Genomic DNA, 19,056 nt, shown 5'->3' with positions numbered 1-19,056 from the left:
CTGGTACGTGGTGTTCAATTCATGCAAGCTAGTCTTAGTTTTCAAAGGAGAATTACAAATATTTAGAGTATTTTTTAGAAGCTGAATTTGGGGCTGTCTCTTCATCCCCTTCCCAGCCCGCTCCTAGTCCTCCCTATGCTCTCCTTGTGCTGGCCTTCTTTTAATCATTTCTTCTTCCTCTGATTTGGACCTAAACTGTCCCTTTGAGGTGGTTTCTGTGAGAGGCGATACCGGAATAGCCCTTTAACGCTCCGTGATAGCAGATACCACGTACTCAAGGCACTCTGGACATGAGTGCTCAGTGCCTAATGGCTCCGGCGTGTGTTTGAGACCAGGGCTGAGGTCTGCTCACGTTGCTCAGCTGAGGGGATTGTTTATAAGCAGCTACTAGTGGCTCTGCAGGCCCCACACAGGTCTCACGGCAGCTGTCGGACATCTGTTTCCCTGAGGTGGGTGTAGCCATGGGCCTCACACTGTGCATATGTCCCAGGGACGGGCGGCTGCCCACCCTTCCTTCATCCTTCCCGGAGAGATCACCACAGGGTAACCCGGGAAATGCTCCCAGTCAAGGTCTCAGACCAGTTCTACCAAAGGCTTTCCAACTGGGAGGGGCCCACAGGGGTGACAGGGAAGGTGCACCATGCACTCCCCTGGACATCTCACTCCACCCTAGTAATCCCCCACGCCCACCTGTGTGTGGACCACAGGGAGGCGGAGCAAGCAGAGGCAGGGGGGCAGATGACATGCCTTCTGAGGACCCTACCAATCTGGAGATATCCACACGAGAAAGTTCTCCTATCAACACAGTAGCAGAAAATAAAATATTTTCTCTCTCCTGGTCAATTTTCCCTTAATCTTTTAGCGCTTAGATTCAAAATGCTCAGCTGTTCCCGATTTGCTGTCTGAGTTGCAGAATGAAGAGAGACGCTTCATCGTGGGCTGAGAGGGATACTGCTTTCTTCAAATGCTTCCTTCGGGTTTCAGGAAGAAAGAAGGAAGCCTGATGAAGGAGGGGAGAGGGGTTGCAGTCAGCAGACAGAAAGGGGAGCAGCACAGTGTGGGGTGTTTCCCGATTGCACAGGACCTGCCCACTTGGGCCTCTTCTTGGCTGCCGCCCTCCACCCGTTAAGGGTAAAATGCCACTTCCTGGGGAACTTTGTACCCTGCCCTGTTCAGAGCCACCGGTACCAGCCCTTAGCTCAGGCCAGGCTCTGCTCCAGCGCTGGCCACCAGAGTGGGGTGTGGGAAATCTGCCGGACTGGGAGCTCCCATACAGGCTTGGGATGCTTGGCTAAAACATTTCGAACCACATTGAGGGTCCAGAGGAAATGCCCCTCTCACCCCCATCCCTTCTCTCGGTATAAGCTGGCCCATCTCAGAACTCCAGACCCCAAAAGGCCCCAGATGTCAGGATTTAGTGCCCCCCCCCTCTTCTCCCCACAACCCAAGAATGTGAAATACCAGCAAACAAAAGTCTCATCCAAATTAGGAAGCGAGTGGCTCTGTCCGCCCAGGAGTGTGTGCCGTAGGGGCTGTTTGGGGTTTTGGCTTTCCCCCACCGATCCTTTCAAACCCACATTGTTATCAAGACTTAAGTTGTTCTTGATCCCAAATCACAGTCCCGTGCCGTCCCATCACTGTACACCCTTCTCCAAACCTAAAATGCTGCTGCTGCGAATGCAGCCCTCAGCTCCGAGCCCCCGGTGGGCTCCAGGCCCCGGGCCCCCCTCGCGCCTGCAAACAGAGCCCTCTCCACGTCTGAGCTGTGGGGCACTAGCTCAGGCCCAGGGCCACTCTGAGGAGCCACGGCTGGGGCTGCCATGAAGCATCTCTGCCAGACAGATGCCGAGGCCTGGGTGTGTGCCACAGGACCAGACGCCCACCTCTAACCGCCCCGTGATGGAGTGTGTACCCAAAGGCCCGGAGCAGGGCACCTCTCCTGGCAGGGCTGTGAGCGGCAGTCCACGAGCCTACGGTGGCCCTGGTACAGAGCCCCCTTCTTCCCAGCCCTCGCCCTTGTTACCTTCTTGGGAGAGGATGATGAACTTGGTGGTCTTGAGTGTCTTTCCATTCAGCGTCCAGGTGATGGTGGCTGGGGGGTCAGAGGACACCTGACACTGGAGTAGCAGCTTTTCGCCCTCTGTCACATGGACGTCTTGTAGCTTCTCCTTGAAGGTTGGGACTGTCCCTTGGTTCTCTGACCTGTTTTCATTATCTGTGGCTCCTGCATGCCCCCTCTTAGAGTTCACATCATTCTTAACCTCCTTCTTGAGTTCGTCCTTCCCAGCTGGTTTCGGGGTCTCAGCAGGCTTGGCGTTACCCACGGGTTTCGGGGTCTCAGCAGGCTTGGCGTTGCCCATGGGTTTCGGGGTCTCAGCAGGCTTGGCGTTGCCCATGGGTTTCGGGGTCTCAGCAGGCTTGGCGTTGCCCATGGGTTTCGGGGTCTCAGCAGGCTTGGCGTTGCCCATGGGTTTCGGGGTCTCAGCAGGCTTGGCGTTGCCCATGGGTTTCGGGGTCTCAGCAGGCTTGGCGTTGCCCATGGGTTTTGCGGTCTCAGCAGGCTTGGCATTGCCTATGGGTTTCAGCGTCTCAGCAAGCTTGGTGTTGCCCACAGGTTTCGTGGGCTCGGCAGGCTTGGCATTGCCCACGGGTTTTAGGGTCTCGGCAGGCTTGGCATTGCCCAAGGGTTTCAGGGACCCTAAAGGCTGGGCATTGCTCACGGCCTTGGGACTTTCTGCTGCCTTGGCATTCAAGGCCTCAGCATTGTTGCTACCATTCTCTGCTGGTAACTTTTTCTTGCTGCCTAACACTGAGCGGAAGTCTGGGGTGGCAGGCTTGGGAAGTGGTGCCTTCTCAGGCACCGGGGTCTTAGGAGTCCCCTTTTTGGCCAGGACTGAGCGGAAGTCGACTTGCTGAGGGCTGTGCACCTTCCTCTCTTCCTCTGACACAGTCTTAGGCTTCACCTGCCGCTGCAGGTTCGCGCGGAAATCCATCTGCTCAGCTGGGATCTCCTTGAGGTCTTCTTCTGACAGGGTCTTGGTGCTCACCTTCTTCCCCAGGAGGTCACGGAAGTCTAGCTGTTCTACCTCCTGCTGGCGGATGGCCTCCTCAGTGTGCTGCCGGGTCTCCACGCGCCTCTTCAGCAACCCCCGCACGTCCTCACCGTCGTCCTCCTCTGGCCAACCCTGCCCTCTCGCTGGCCAGCCAGGCCTCAGGGTCCCATAGCAGTGGCCGCCACCACCATGAGCCTGGGCTCCCTGGCTGCAGAGGCCCTCACAGCTGACAGGCTCCCTCCCCCTGCAACCAGTGAAGGGAAAAAGGAAAGTAGCAAGAGGAAAAGGGGCCGGGTAAGAAAGAAACGTCAGGGGAGAGCAAATCCCTGAGGGAGGGAGGGTAGAGAGGCGGGGGAAAGGGGAGGTTGGGGCTGACCAGGCTGTGTTTATAGAAGGGAACATTGGTGAGAGGCTCTTGCTTGCTTACTTGGTTTGTTACATCAGTAATGACTTCAGTGGCCTTATAAGGGTGTGTGCAAAAAAAAAAAAAAAATAATAATTCACCCCCCCTCTCCTCCCCTGCTCTCCCTCCCTCGTTCCCCTTCCAATCTCTCCCTCTTGGCTCAGCAGCCTCTGCTAGAGGATACAAATAATCTGGGGCTGCTGGGCTGGGCCTGCAGGGGCCAGGAGGAAAGTGGGTGGCTGGTGGCATGGGGCCTGGCCGGGCACCTCCTGGGGGCACTCACCGCAGGGGCGCTCTGCTGGGGCTGCTCTGTAGCGTCAGTGACACCTGGCAACTGCATTCGCCAACCCGGTTCCTGAGGGATTTGAGAGATCAACACAGATCAAGAGGCTCTCAGAGCCAAGGGTCTGCTCAGCCCAGGGCTGAGGAAGGCAGGGCAGGCAGGAACTTGGCCAGAGGCTGGCCAGCTTGATCCAGGGAAGAGGGGGCCACGGGCTTAGCTGGGACCCCAAACACCCACACAAGACCTAGATCTAGGGCAGGCCCTGCCCTGCTTTGGTCATCCTTTTCTTCCCCCCGCCAGCTCTTGTATAAAAAGGGGGAAAAAAAAGTCTTCTGAACAGCTTAGACAGACATCCAGAAGTAGGAACACAATCGCTTCATCTAAATACAATCACTCAAAACTAAAGCCTAAACCTGCCAGGGTGTGATGGGGCCGCTCGGTCCAGCCCGCGCAGTCCTGGGCTGTGACCCTGAGTCTGGCTCCACACTCCCGCAATACAGAGGTGGTTTCGTCTTCTCCGCACAGTGCACCGCCCCCCCCTCCAACTGCTATTTCCCCTTCTGCTGCTCGAGAAATGAAAATACTCTCCCATCCCTCCCCATCAGCTAAAAACCAAACAGGTGTCTTCCTGCATGGATGACCCTTTCTCTCCTTCCTTCAGGTGGGGAGAGCTCTGGATTCTTCAACCCACTGTTAAATCATTAGTGTCCCTGCGGTGGGTGGCCAGTTGAGGCCCCCTCTGCTCTCTGCTCGGGGAGGGCCGTACCCTGCTTGTGTGCTGCCCCGACTTAGAGCCCATCGGCCCTCCGACCCTGCGTGGCTGCCATCTGCTGGCGGTTCTGAGCTCTGACCAGCCAAGGTTGTCCAGGCAGGGGGAAGGGGCGAGGGTGGGGGCAGGACTGAGAGCCAGAGGCGACCCTTCATGGTGATAACCTCCCATTTTATACAGAGCCCACCACCTTTCGTTCATCTCCATTACCTTCTTGTGCCTACAACACCCCAGTGAGGGGTGAAACACTATTACGCCCCTTGTAAAGGTTAAGGAAGGAGGCTCAGGAGTTTCTCTGAGGCAGTCCCACTCATCCGCCCTGCATGGTCATCTTACTGGCACTTCGGGGCCCGGCACGTGCCTCAGCTCCTGCCACAGATGTGCCAAGCTCTGCAACAGGTTCCTTACATAATCCATCTCACTTCATCTCATGACATCTCTGGGAAGCCAGCACTGGCTTTATAAGAAAAATAACGCTTCTAAAGGTTAAATAATTGGTCTTAACTCACAGAGCCAACCAGCAGAAAAAGGGGTCGACACCCAGGTCTCCCTGAATCGGGGACCTGTAACCTTCTCCCTCTGCCCCCCAGGGCTCCTCAGTACAAATCTACTGTGGGGTATGTGTATGTGTGTGTGTGTGTGTGTGTGTGTGTGTGTGTATGTGTGTGTGTGCGCATGCCTCTGTGTGGATGTGGGTATCAGCCACAGGCATGGATACGCACAGATAGGGGACCTTACCTGCTGGCCAACTGCACCTGCAGGTCCGTGTCTGGGACCATGTACACAGGCACAGTTATCCCCACATGGACAGACCCCAGAGCACGTGTTCACACAGCCCTGCTGATGTACGTGGCTCTCCACCTTGCTTTGCTTGGCCTCCCTCCCAGTAGAGGGCCAGGTCCAGATCGGACACTGGCAGCCCACGGCGTGGCAGATGATTTGCAGGGGAACTGGAGGGGGCGGGTGGGGGGATGCCGCTCACTCCCAGGCACAAAGACCCATTTGAAACAAGGAGAGGTTGATCTGTGCTGTCCTCCAACTCTCCTCTCATCCACTGGGGTCCCCTCCTGGCTACCTTTGTCAATGCTCAGGCTCTCAGGGGGGCATCAATTCAAGGTTCAGAGAGCCTCAGGTCTGCACAGTTGGAAGGCCTGAGGCTGTTCCTTTGCTCAACAAACAGCAGTCAGGTGCCTCCTTAGTGCCAGGCCCTGGGGAGGCTAAGAGGCCCTCAGGGCATCCTGAGCATTGGGCACAGAAGGCTCACGGGGCTTTGGGTCAACTTGTGGAATAAACACGGGAGGGCATTTGCGGGTGAGGCCCAGCTTCCTGGCACCCCACTACAGCTAGGCTGCTGGCCAGTATTAGGCCATTCATTCCCCGCTTTTCTTTCAAGCACAGGGTGTGGGGCCCAGGGTTGGTGAGGAGTAGGAGGCCAGGAGGCCAAGGGCCACATTTTCTCACTAGTGCTTTCCAACATTGCCCCAGCTGAGTTTCCTCCTGCCACAGGTATAATGCAGCCCGCATGCAGAAATCAGGAGCAGACGCTGACCAGATGGGTGTGCTCTACCCCAGCTGAACCCTTCAGAGGCTTTAAATGGTGGGGGCCCCCCATCCCCTGGCTGGAGTAAGCTCTGTCTCCCCATGGGGAAGCAGGCGAGGGCTTCTGTTGCTTCGATTGCCTGCCCTTAAGGAGGGAGCACAGGGAGCTTGCTGCGTGACCCATCCCCAGGCCTCAGCCTGAGGCACCTGGGGAAGCCTGAGGGGCAGAGGTGGAGAACTTGGGATACCATGACTGGCCCACTAAGTGGATCATCCCTTGGGGAGATCTGGGGGGTCACCATTTCTGCAGCCAAAAACTTAAATCTCTGTTGGGCCTTTAAGGTAAATCATGGGTTCGTTCAGAGCCTACACAAAGTCAGAAAGGCCTGTGACCTGGGACCCACACACCAGATAATCTATCCAGCCAAACAGCCTCTTGTATCTTTGGTGTCTGTATCTACATATTCAGTTATAAAGTCAGGCCAAGCTCAGCCCGGGTGCTGCCAGAGGGGATATGGGGCTAAGACCCCATAGGCTGCACCTTTTACAAAGTAACAAAACCCTTTCTGCTCCCACCTCCCAAACCCTGAATAAGAAGCCCACTCTTTGGTTACAAAGCCTTTGGACCCTGTCCCACTCTGACTTACCCACCCCTGGAATGGGTTTTATATGTAAAATTAGTTTAAAGAATTGATTTCCTGGCAAGTCTCAATCTTTCAAATATTTCAGCTGGAATTTGGAACTGACTTTTTGACATTTCCTCTTTTAGTTCAGGAGACAAGCGTTAGGGCTGGGGAGGCAGAACCCTCCCGGCCACAGCTGCAGCAGGGACGGATAGGACCTGTCACACCAACCCCCACCCCCGCCCCGCCCTTTCCTTCCAGCTATCTGGTCTCCCTCCTTGAGGCATTCTGTCCTGGGTCTAGGGCTGATTTCTGGCAGGATGAGAAAAGCTGGAGGGGAATGGGGCCCCTGGCAGACCTGGCACATACTCCCCAGGAGAATTTTCCACTGACTTGCTCCTCAGCTGGGAACAAAGCCAAGGCCAGGGCAACAGCTACCCAAAGGAATGAAGAGGCTGGACTTTGGGGAGGGGAAAGGGGCAAGGGCTGCGTGGACGGGGACTCTGGTGGAACCTCCTGGATTCCCCAAGTTCCCGTGCACTTGGGAGAAACAGGGAATGGGAGAGAATCTGATTAAAAGAGATGAGGGTTCCAATCTGGGCTCTGCTACTTGCTTTTGTGTGGCCACGAGCAAATCCATGACCCTGAGACCTCAGTTTCCCCCATTATTAAACGATGAGTTGGCTAGATAACTTCTGAAGTCCCTTCCAGCTGGGACAGTGTAAGTTTTATGACTGTCCCCAGCTGGGCCCAGACAGTCTGCCTGCCGACCTCCCAGTGCAACCCTCCACTCTGGCCTGGCAGAATTCCCACAGCCCTCGCTTTGCTCTCCCCTACCCTTTCTTGCTCAGCTCTTCAATGTGCCCTCGACAGCCAAGCCTTTACTCATTTGCTAAACCTCAGCCTATGGTCCTCAAAATCCCAGAAGGAGCTTCACCCTTCTAGGATATTTGGTTTGATTAATGTGAAAGTATTGTCCTGCAGCACGACTCCTTCCATGCAGACAAGCTCAAGTCTCCTGTGTCGTCAGCTTCTATTATTTGTACTGGCCTAGGGGAGGGAGAGTGTTACCTCCTTTCTATTCTGGAGGCAGACTTGCCTTCCCGATAACAACTGGTTTGGGTGTTAAGGCAAAGGTGTGTTCTATGCATACTGCTGATGGTAGCAGGATGACCAGCCAGCCCACAAGCCACCCTCGCAGCTGACTGCAGACATGGCAATAGCTCAGCTGAGATTTGCTAAGCCTTGCCCAGCTAGGCAGAACTTCCCAGCAAATCTAAAGAAATGATAAATGACTATATTTTATAAAGCCACTAAGTATTCGAGTAGTTTGTTATGCAGCAAAAGCGAACTGATACAAGCATAAAGCACATGCCCAGAAAGGACCCAAGTGGTGGGCCGCACACTGGGTTTTGTTATTATTATAGGAACAGTGCTCAATCATGGCAGTAGCTTTGGCATGTAGCTTGGAGCCTTGAACATGACGTGCTCAGCACAGGGAAATGATTTATCCAGGAGAGCAAGTCCCTTGCAAAGTGGCCGGGCACCCGAGCCAGGGCAGCTCCAAACATCTTTGTTATGTGGCATGACGTCCTGTTTGCAGGCTCAAGGTCAGAAGAGTGCTCTTCTTCAGTGCTTACATCAACCCTAGGGACTGGCGCTCTGTCTCCATCAACCCAGGGCTGGCATGGGATTTTAAGAGTGAGAGCATTTTCAAGGTAGAAGAACATTTCTGGATCACTTTCATTTAACAACCACTGAATGCTGACTCTGGGCAGGCACTGTTCTAGGCACTGGGAGCAAAGCAGTGTGCCTTCATGGAGCTTACCTTCCCATGTAATCTAGAAAAACCTTAAACGAGAGGGAAAAAAAAGGAATGGGCATAGTTAACCTCCCTGTAGTGGTTTTAAATGTCTACAGATTCTTTGACCCTCCTCTCTCCAAGAGATGGACCCTAATCAGGCTTAGTGACTTACTTCTAGCAAACAGAATACAGTGGAAGTAACAGTGTGTGACCTCCCAGGGTAGATCACAAAAGACGTTGCAGGTTGCAGCTTATTCCCTTCCCCGATCCCTAGCTCTGTGGAAGCCATATCATGTAGTCACTCAAGCAGCTCTAGGGAGAGGGCCACACGGCAAGGAGCTGAGGCCTCAAGCCAACAGTCCTATGAGCGAGCCATCTTAGAAGTGGATCCTCCAGCCTCAGTCAAGCGTTCAGAGACGACAGTCCCTACCAACAATCTTCACTGTAAAAATCATTCAGCAAAGCTGTGTCAACTTCCCAATCCATTGAAACTGTGAGAAGGTAACTGTTGTTTTAAGCTGCTCGGTTTTGGGGTAATTTGTTACACAGCCAGAAATAACTAATACATTCCCTCTATCCTGTTGCTTTTCCAATTTTAATCCATTCTTCCCTCCTTCATATTCTCCACACACCAAATAATAGGGGAACAAAAGCCAAGATGTAATAAGACAGGGGGCTCTGGGGAACTGAGCTCAGGAGCTCAGTGAACACCTTTGCACTGAAGCGGGAGAAATGAAAGCTTGTTGGCAGCACCGAGCTTGCCCTTTCCTTACCTTGAGCCCAGCCGCACCTTATTTTGGGTTTCTGCTGCTTCCTAGTCCTGGGTGGGAACTTTGACAGGAGGTTTGGGGGTAGTGGGTTAAAGGCAGCTGGCAGGACATGTGGACTCACTTGAGCAGGATCTCATACTGGCCGGCATGCCAAGGCTGCACATTCTTTAGAACCAGCGTGAACACGTCCTCATTCTGTAGCACCTCAGAGTGGCCAGTGTCTTTGGAGAGGGCTTTGCCATCGCGCAGCCAGTGCACAGTGGGGAAGGGGTCCCCAGCGATGGCACAGGAGATGAGGACACTCTGGCCCAGGGAGGCTGTCACTGAGCGGGGCTTGCTGATGAACCAGGGCTGGGTGCCATCCTGAGGCTCTGGAAGTTGGCAAAGGGTTGAATTAGAGAGGAAGGCCTTTCAGCAAACAGGGTCCACTCAGCTCTCCCTGGTGGTAAACGTCAAAGACTGCATGCTACCCAAATAACAGCTGGTCCAGAAATCACTTTTATTGGATATACAGTTACAGCACATCTTTCTAATGGCAAATCTGTCTTGGTTATGTTCTCTGAGGATAATACAGACGTGAGAATATTGTATATCCACAGCAAGGGGAAGTAGGGTGTTAGGGGGGCTAGGTGTTAATGATCTACAATGAGATGTGTATAATTTTGAGTTGTCACTTGCTTTATGTGTCCTTCTCTGCTCTCTCTTCTTAAATATACGTTCTTTAAAGGCAAGGACCCTAACGGGCCACAGCTTGCCTCAAAAGCTATCACTGCACTAATGCAACATTGTGTGTTAACGATATTTCAGTAAAAGGGACAAAAAGCTACCGCTCCCTAATTGTTAAGTGTATCCTAAGATTTCTCTCCTAGCCCTCTGTGCAACTTGTCACCAATGACCCAGGGAGGGCAAGGACTTCAGACGGCTTCAGGGAACAGTGTTGCCACTCAGCCAGAGCCTGGCCTTGGAGGCTGGAATGGGACCAGGGGAACACAGGGGCCATGGGAGAAACCAAGTAAGCTCAAGTGGTTTCCTCACCTCCAAATGGCTTTTGGAGGGCCCACTAGGGCTGCACGGATTCCCCCCGCCCACCTGCCCCCACCCTGGTCAGCCCCGCAGCCTCACCTTGTACCATGAGCACCGCCTGGGTGCGGACTTCTCCGGCACTGTTCCAGGCTTCACAGGTGTATGTGCCCGTGTCCTCCGGGAACACTTCCTGGATACAAAGGCTGTGCCGAGTGCCTCTCTGCTCAAAGTGGAAGTCCTCCGACTCCTGGATCTCATTCCCGTCATGAAGCCAGATGACCTCAGGGGGTGGGTTCCCTGAGTGGGGGAGATAGGGCAGGCAGACCCGGCAGGAGGTTGGTTCCCTGGGCCATGTGGCAACTTTGCACTTAATAGTGTGACACTGTACTAAATACTAACCTCTCTATGCCTCAGTTTCCCCATCCGCAAAACATTCTAACCATATCTTCCTCAAAGGTTTGTTGGGAGGATTGAATAAATTAATACAGTCTCCCGGAACAGCCCACTAGAATAGCAGATCAGAGGGGTGCCTGGGTGGCTCAGCTGGTTAAGTGTCCGACTCTTGATTTTGGCTCAGGTCATGATCTCATTGTTGTGAGATCGGGCCCCGCATCGGGCTCCACGCTAAGTGTGAGTCTGCTTGAAATTCCCTCTCTCCCTCTCCTTCTGCTCTCCCCCAAAATAAATAAATAAAATCTTTAGCAGATTAGAATATCATCTGGCACTAGGAAAGTGCTCAATGCATATTCATGATAATTATTTAACAACAGATTTGCGGAAACCAGAAAGGATGGGAAGTGAAAAAAATCAGAATTCAAGCTGCTTGGGAACATGGTAACTGGCTCCCTGGGTGTGAAGCGAATGCATTTCCCGCTCTGCCCTGCCCCGCACAGTGCGTGCACGTCCGGGCAATGCCATGGTGACCTCGCAGTCACTCCTCTGTCAGTTTTTACCAGGAGGAAAAGTCAGCATCTCATTCTGCGGCCATACAAATGTTGGGTCTGAGGGTGGACATGGGCACCAGCTCACGTGAGTTTCCAAACACAGCTCAGGGTGGATAGCATTTTCAGGTTTTACCAGTCTACTTTCCTTGGTAGATTCTAGCAGTTTGGTGGGGCAGAAAACAATGGCCCCCTGTGAGAGTTGCCCCTGCGGTAGGTAGCATTGTGCTCTGCTTCCCAACGAGCAAGGCCCCGGGAATGGCTGATGAGGGAGGCTGTGTGGTGTCAGGATCTCTCAAGGAGAGAGAGAGAGTGGGGTCTGCTTCTGATGGGTTAGCCAGCACGGGTACGGACGCTATGAGCAGAACACCTCTGATTTCTGTCAATTCGAGGAGCGTGGACAGGGGAGGCAGCCCAGCCGAGGCCTGGGACCGTCATGGGGCTGCCTCAGGCTTGTAGGAGTTGGGGGTGCATGGGGATCCCTGAAAGGGGGAGTCCATTGGTTCTCCCACAGCTCATCTTTATTACTTCTGCAGCTCAGGATGAACTAAAGCCCAGGAGAGTGGCCTCCAGGCTGTCAGGCGGACTGATCAGCGGTCAGCAATGAACAGGAAGCTCTGGATATGCTTGGGCACAAGCCGGTTTAGTAAGTCTGTGCCAGCAGAGTCCCCAGGCTTCTCTTGCTGGCCTCTAGCGGGAACTGTGACAGTCCCACGGGGCTGCTGGTCACATGCTCTTGTCACCCCGCCCTGGTTTTAGAAGAACCTCTGCTCTATCTTCTCACCTTAAACTTGAATAGAGCAACAAAGTATCTTCCAAGAGCTGGGAAGCTCACATCAGCTGGTTTTGCGCCAGTGTTCAAAATCTTCCAGCTACAGTAGCCCCATTATGTGTCCCCACTAATGCCCACCCCGCTGGCTATGGTCATCTTCTTCCTCTGGACCACCATGAATTAACCTTGAATCCAGAAATTCCTGCCCAGAGGAAGCAGAAAAGAGGCACCAGCAGGCTCCACTTCTTCGGGTCCACTGCCTGACGGTCCCCTGCTGCTTTCTGGTGGGGGGATGACCGGAGCGGGACGTGGGGCAGCAAAGCACACATGGCAACTGCACCTGTTTTCCCATCTACCCCAAGGAGAGAGATGCAGAGACAGACCTGACACCTGGACTGTCATGGTGACCTGGCTTCCATCCATGACTTTGAGGTCGGAGAGGCCCTGCAGGAAGAGGGGCGCGACTGGCTTGCTGGGAGCCACGGGCAGAGGGTACCCGCTCTTCCTGTCGCTCTTCTTTTCTGTGCGGCAGACAACAGAACGGGGGGGGGGGGGCGAACACTCATATATTCATTCAACAAACACAGACTAGATGACTGCTGGGCACCCAGCTTTGGTGAGGCTCGGGCTTCTGCCAGAGGCTGACTGCTAGCAGGTGGGGCGTGTGGGGAGGGGCTGGAGATCACTAGCAACAAGGCAAGGTGAGCCTTTTTCTCTGCTTGGCAATGCCAGTGCTCTTGCCTGGGAGCCGGGGAAGGAGAGGCCTCTGCAGGGCCAAGCCCAGTGGGGGCTCTGCTTCCTCAGGAGAACTTCAACACCTGCCATCTTAGGAGATTTTTTTTTTTTTTTTAATTTCACTCACCTTTCTGAATAAGTGATATGCGCCTATGGCACCAAATTTAAAAAGTACCAAAGACTATGTGTAGTCTCCCTTCCATCCCTGACCTGTGGCCATCAGGCTCCTCTCCCCAGGGGCAACCAATATTCAGTTTCTTGTTCATCTTGCCAGAGAATGTCTGTGTATATAACACACAAGCAAATAGCTATACTCTCCTATTTTCTTCTCTTAAAGAAATGATTGCACACTCTATGCACTGATTGATGTCTTAGTTTTTCATTTAACAATATACCTCGATGCCTTTCGTAAAACAGAAGTGAAGAGCTTCCTTGTCGTTTTCTATGGCCATGTGACGCTCTATCACCCTCCCGAGAGATTTTAAGTACCTCAAGAAAGCCAAAGACACTACACACACGAGAGTGACTCAAATGAAAAAGGCCGGCCACCCCCAGCACGGGTGTGGGTGAGGATGTGGGGTGACGGGGCCTCTCACACACTGCTGAACCACACACGGCACATACCCTTCTGAAAACAGCTCGGCACTTTCTTAAAAAGTTAAACATGCATTTACCATACGATCCAGTCACTCTACCCCTGGGTATTTTACACAGGAGAAATGAAAGCCCGCTTCCAGACAAAGACTTGTACACAAACATTCATAGCAGCCTTATTCCTAACAGCCCCAAACTGGAAACAACCCAAATGGCCATCAACAAGTGAATGAATAAAGAGATTGTGCTGTATTTATGCAGTGGGATACGACTTAGTAATAAAAAGAAACAGACTAACAAGACACACTATGACAGACAAATCTCACAAAAATGACACTGAATAAAAGAAGCCAAAGAAAAAGTATATACTGGATGATTCCGTTCATATAAAATTCTAGAAAATGCAAAATCTCGGGACAGCAAGCAGATCTGTGGTTGCCTGGGACTTATGGAGAAGGATTGTAAAGGGGCATCAGGACACATTTGGGGTTGGTGGTGATGCTCATTTCTTAAGATTGTGGTGAAGGTTTCAAATTAACCACCACGAATATGTGCAGTTTATCGTACATCACTATTATCTCAGGAAAAACTGGGAAAAGAAAGTCTCAAAGGGAGGGAGGAAGTATAGCAGCTAGTCAAAGACAAAAGCTAGAACAACTCTCTGGGTTCAGGGCTGGCCCACTCACCCCGTTTCAGTTCTCCAGGGAGATGGGGTCTCAAATAGGCTTTCTGTTATACTTGGAATGCTCCCCAAGCTGGGCTTGGACTTGCCTTGTGCGAGCCAGAGGGGAAGGGGCAGCAGAGTGGCTGAGCCAGTGTCAGCTTCCCACACAGGACAGCCCTGGTGCAGGACCAGCTCGTGGCTGCCCAGTCTCTGATCTTGCCCTTTGCCCTGCGATCCAGGTGGCTTGGACCTTCAATCATTCCGAGCTATTTTGTTCTTGTGTTTTGGCAGGGGTAGGGAGGGAGGGGGCTAGAATATCTCTAACTTAAACTCTAAGTTTTGGGGGAAAGGGACTCTGGTATTTTGGGTTCTTATTAGCAAGGGCCATATATACCAGGTTTCCAGAAAGCCAGTAGCCATGGGGACGCCTCTCCACGGTGCTTTATATACCTGAGGAAAATAGAACTCCAAATTGGCACTGAGTTTCTAACTTTTGGTACTCAAAACAAAACTGGGCCCGCTGCAGAGCTCTCCAGGTACGGCCTCTGGAAGTGAGGACGGGAGAGGCGGAGAAGGCTCAGGATGCTGCAGGGAAGCCTCCCCCAAGGCAGGCGCATTGTGAAAGGCACGGAGCCAGGGTACCGTACGGTCCGAGACCGGGGGTTGTGCTCTCGGGTCCCGGCCGCCGCCTCCACCCCGGCCCCCAGCATCGCTGCCTTTGTCAGAGGGGCAGCCAGGCAGACTTTCCCTTGACCCGAGGCCCAGGAGTGGGCTCGGGGAGGCCCAGAACTGCAAGGGCAGAGATCTCGTTGCTGTGCCCTGGGCTGCCGTGGCCAGGAAAGCAGGCTGCCTCAGGAGAGTTGAGGAATTTCCTGTCCCGCAGGGACTGAGGCTTGAGGACAAAATGTTTCTGCCTGTGTAGATTCCCCCCGTTCTGCCCCTCTGCTGCCTCAGCCAGTCCCCGGTTTCAGAGGTCCATGTAGACGGGCATGCCTACGTGCTGCGGGGACATCAGACCCTCCTTGGAGCTGGCGGCGGCCCCTCCTTGGCCCCTACCCTCTCCCAGGTCTGGCCTCGGTCAAGTCACGGCCTCTCTCTGAAGCTCAGCGGCCTCACCTGTGTTGACGGTAGTAACGGTATAATCTCAGGAGTTTTGAAGAGAGAACATGTGAACATACTTTGTACGACTGCTCAACACCAACAACACCTTCCGTGTGAGGCTGACAAGGGCGCTGACTCAAACCTACCCACTTGGGCTCCATTACTTGTGGGTTATCAGCTGCAAACGAACAGAGATGGGGCCCTCACCCAAGGATTACAGACTTGTTTGTTTTTACATGACACAAGGCAAATACTGTTAGAAATACAAATGTATTGCTTAAAACTCTCCTGGGATATATGTAAAATAATTTGAGAACAACCTGGCTGCACCCTCTCCAGGAGACAGATGAGTGTGATGACTGCTTTGGGGGCGCCTGGCCTGGGAGACATGGAGTCCCCTGGCACCGCCGTCCCAGCCCTGCCCTGTGTTCCCTAGGCCCCGGGCCTGGGAGGGGGGCAAAAGGAAATGGTTGGGAGTAAGTGTGCAGAATGAACCTGGCCTCAGACCTACAGACTGCGGTCACATGGGATCAGCGTGACTGAGTCCAGGCTAGCGAACGGCTGAGTCATCCCTAGCATTCAACCACCCCAAATTCTTCACAGGGTGAGAAGCCAACCAACCCTCCCAGAAACACACTCTGCCCTGGGATTAAGGAGCCGTGAGGATCTCAGTCTGGGGGCAAGTAGTTTTCTGGAAGCAGCCTGAGGAAAGCAGCCCTCACGAGAATCCCGAGGCCCCAGTCCCAATCCCACCACCCTAGCCTCCCGAGAAGGAGGCCAGGGCGTGCTCAGCTGAAGTGACCTGCGCGAGGTCACAGGGCCAGTCACAGGCAGACCTAGAGCTTGTACCCAGGCCTTCTGATGGTAAGGCCAAGATGTTCTGGAGGCCATCTCTTCCACGTGAAGCAGGCTTCTCTGGTGGCAAACTCTCCACAAGGACAGAGGTCTTATCTGCTGACCCCCATCCTAGCCTCTAGCCAGGGGAGCACAGCGAACTCGGAGCAAGGCCAAGCCAGGTGAAAAGGGCAAGATGTGTGTACTGCACTTAATTTCAAAGTCAAACAAATTACTCTGTCTCATCTGTGGCCTATACGCTATGGCATCAGTTTATGCTGGATAAAACAAGAAGACAGATGGAAGGTGGTACTCTGAACTCACTCGAAGCTCTGGCTGTGTGATCTGAAGCAAGCTCCCCAACCCACAGTATCATCAGTTCTTGATGCTACAGTGTTGATAAGCGTAACATCTACATCATCAGTATAATGCATGATAAATACTGCAGGGTTTTTAGATGATTAAAAGAAGCAACATATGTAAAGCAGCTAGAATAATATCTGGCACATAGTAAGTATAAAAATACATGGTTTTTGGTTTTTTTTTTTTTTTTTTCTGTTCCTAACCCAACTCCCTTTTTTTGGTTGGGCCACCTAAATTCCAGCAGGAGCTCTCTGACATAGTTTGTGTCCATGCCCAGGCTCACTAGTGCCCCTAGAGAAGTGCACCTCTGGGCTTGCGCCTTAGCTGTCTTCTGGCACAGTCCTGGTCTGAAGCAGGGGGACGGCAGGCACCGGCCACAGCACACAGATGGCAAGGGAGGGGTCCACGGGACCCAAAGACAGATGTGCCACCCTGCTTAAATGGGGCCAGACTAAATATACCCCAGGTTTCCTCACAGCTGTGCTTCCTGCCGCTGTGCTGAGACCAAGCCCAGAGAGCGCCCACTCTCTGCGATCCAGGAAGGGCCAAGCCACCTGGATGTGCTGGCCCAGAATTAGAGATGGAACGTGACTCACCTGTGGTGCCTGTACTTGGTGCCCTGGCCAGTGACTGTAGAGTCACTCACGGACACACTCTGTCATTTAACTGAGTAGCTAGCTACTGGGTGCCCTGTTCCATGTGCAGAGAAAGGGAACAGATCAAGCCTGCCTCCGGGGAAAGACAAGACCTGAGATCAAGAATACTTAGGAACAGTTTGTTGACAACAAGTATGGTGCCGTATCCACGAAAGCTGGTGACGGGACTGGAGAAGGGGGAGGAACAGGAGAGAGGGCAGGGCAGAGAGGGGGTGGATGGAGGGGAAAGGAAGGGCCTCCCTGCCTGCTGACCCTCTGATGTTTTCCTCCTTGGCCATTTTTGCTCTGTTTTGACTCATCAGCAACTGTTTTTGAAGACTCCTCTCACAGACTTCCACATTAACTTCTTGCTCCGGGGAAGCAGAAGTAGCAAACGGAGAACCTGTCAGGGTCCCCAAGCCCAGAGGGGGAGACGCGGGGGCCGAAGCAGCTGCAGGCCTGGCTACTTCGCCGGGTTCGGTGGGCGGCGCCTCACCCCCCAGCACGGCTTTTGTCCACCTGCGAAGTGGAGGTCATTCACAAGGGGAAAGCGGACTTGTGATGGGAAGGAAATAATTGACAAGTCAGCTCTTCTAACCCATTAGTTTTTTTTTTTTCTGTCAAAACAACGTTCCTCGGGGCACCTGGGTGGCTCAGCCGTCATGTTCCCAGGGTCCTGGGATCGAGCCCCGCATCGGGCTCCCTGCTCCGCGGGAAGCCTGCTTCTCCCTCTCCCGCTCCCCCTGCTTGTGTTCCCTCTCTCGCTGTGTCTCTCTCTGTCAAATAATAAATCTTAAAAAAAAAAGTTCCTCGTTAAAAACATTAATTGATGGTTTGCAAGACTCACATGAACTGGTATTAACTCAATTATTTTATTTCTGAAAAGCTCTTATTCAGAGAAAGAGCTAAGTACCCACACAACAGGTGCACTTTGTTGCCCTTCTCATTAATTCTTATGCAATGACCTGTATAAGCCGTTCCTCAAACCTGGAGACATGAATGATGCTGTCAGCCTCTCTTGGGCTTGAAATTTAGAAGTGTCTGCAGTCTTTGTCCCCGTGACTGGCTGTGATCTCAGCCCTTTCTTTCCTGGCCACGGGTTGAGCAGGAAAAACAATTCGGGGTTTCTCCTTAGAAGCGCTTTCTCCACCCTTCTCCTTCTATTAGCCACCCTCATTGGATCCGAACTTGCATTAAATACACATGTTTATGTTTTGAGGGGCTTGCCTTGAAAATGGCCCTCTGCAGGCTCCCAGCTCATTTAAAACTTATTTCAGATTAAAACAAGAAATTGTAGGAAAGTGCTTAAATAGATGACACAGACACATAAACAGAGACAGGGTGTTGGTGGGAAACACCCTACCGTCTAAGGAGCCCCCCAAGGACTCTCCCTTACAGAGGGGCCCCTGCCTATTGCTGTCAGGGCCATTTACTAAGTCCCACTCTCAGAGCCTCAGGCCCTGTCCAGCAGCAGCTTGCCCGTATCCCTGGATTCACAGGTGACCACCCAATGAAAATGGATGTGGAATGGCTCTCCCCTACTTCCTAACACCCCCTCTCCCAAAGCCTCTCGTGCACAGACACACAGACCTCTTGCAAACGCACAGTTGGAAACCACTGCTGAGCTCTTTTGCTTAGTCATTACATTGCAAAATACCATTCCAACAGCAAATCTGATTCACTCCAAGCCCTGTTAGAGTATGGAAATTCAGTAAATCACCAACTGAAGGGGAACTCTGGAAGCACAGTCCTCCCTTCTTTCTTTATTTGGTGCTCAAAATCCAGCACGGTCCGGGGATCACAGACTAGCCTCCTTTCCCTACATGCCATGACTGTTGACTCTTGAGGACTCTTCAAAGAAAGCCTACCTCCACCCAACCCCTTCCTATTTGCAGGGCACTTACACAAGGTGTAAATCCCCAGTATTTGACTTCTCTTCCAACAAAAGTCTCTCCTAACCAAATAAACCTATTTGGTGATTCAGCAAAACTTCTACTTCTGTGTCATAGAAAGAGCCTTACTCTGTTGGCTTTTCTTCCCTCCCACCGACTTCTCTAGAACCTAAGAAGCAAATGGGAATAGAAGTGTGCAAGGAAAAGAACAAAAGGAAACAGTGACGTATGACATCCCCCAAAAGATCTCTGACCAGT

At 52.8% G+C, this 19,056-nt stretch overlaps 1 protein-coding gene across 5 annotated transcripts in view; it reads right to left on the bottom strand.

The window, feature by feature from the left end:
- Nucleotides 1-19,056, bottom strand: part of MYLK (myosin light chain kinase) — a 173,349-nt gene that overhangs the window by 78,539 nt on the left and 75,754 nt on the right. For all 5 annotated transcript variants that reach the window (XM_027583955.2, XM_027583953.2, XM_027583954.2 and 2 more), the window contains 5 exons: nucleotides 12,364-12,501; nucleotides 10,367-10,564; nucleotides 9,366-9,615; nucleotides 3,740-3,811; nucleotides 2,024-3,297 (listed from right to left, as the gene is read on the bottom strand). In XM_027583955.2, coding sequence (XP_027439756.2) covers nucleotides 2,024-3,297; nucleotides 3,740-3,811; nucleotides 9,366-9,615; nucleotides 10,367-10,564; nucleotides 12,364-12,501 — 1,932 coding nt within the window. The remainder of the gene's footprint in view (nucleotides 1-2,023; nucleotides 3,298-3,739; nucleotides 3,812-9,365; nucleotides 9,616-10,366; nucleotides 10,565-12,363; nucleotides 12,502-19,056) is intronic.

Source organism: Zalophus californianus, chromosome 1 (genome assembly GCF_009762305.2).
Source record: "Zalophus californianus isolate mZalCal1 chromosome 1, mZalCal1.pri.v2, whole genome shotgun sequence".
Lineage (NCBI taxonomy): Eukaryota > Metazoa > Chordata > Mammalia > Carnivora > Otariidae > Zalophus > Zalophus californianus.
Note: the sequence above shows the minus strand (reverse complement) of the source record. Positions and strands in the feature narration are given on the sequence as shown.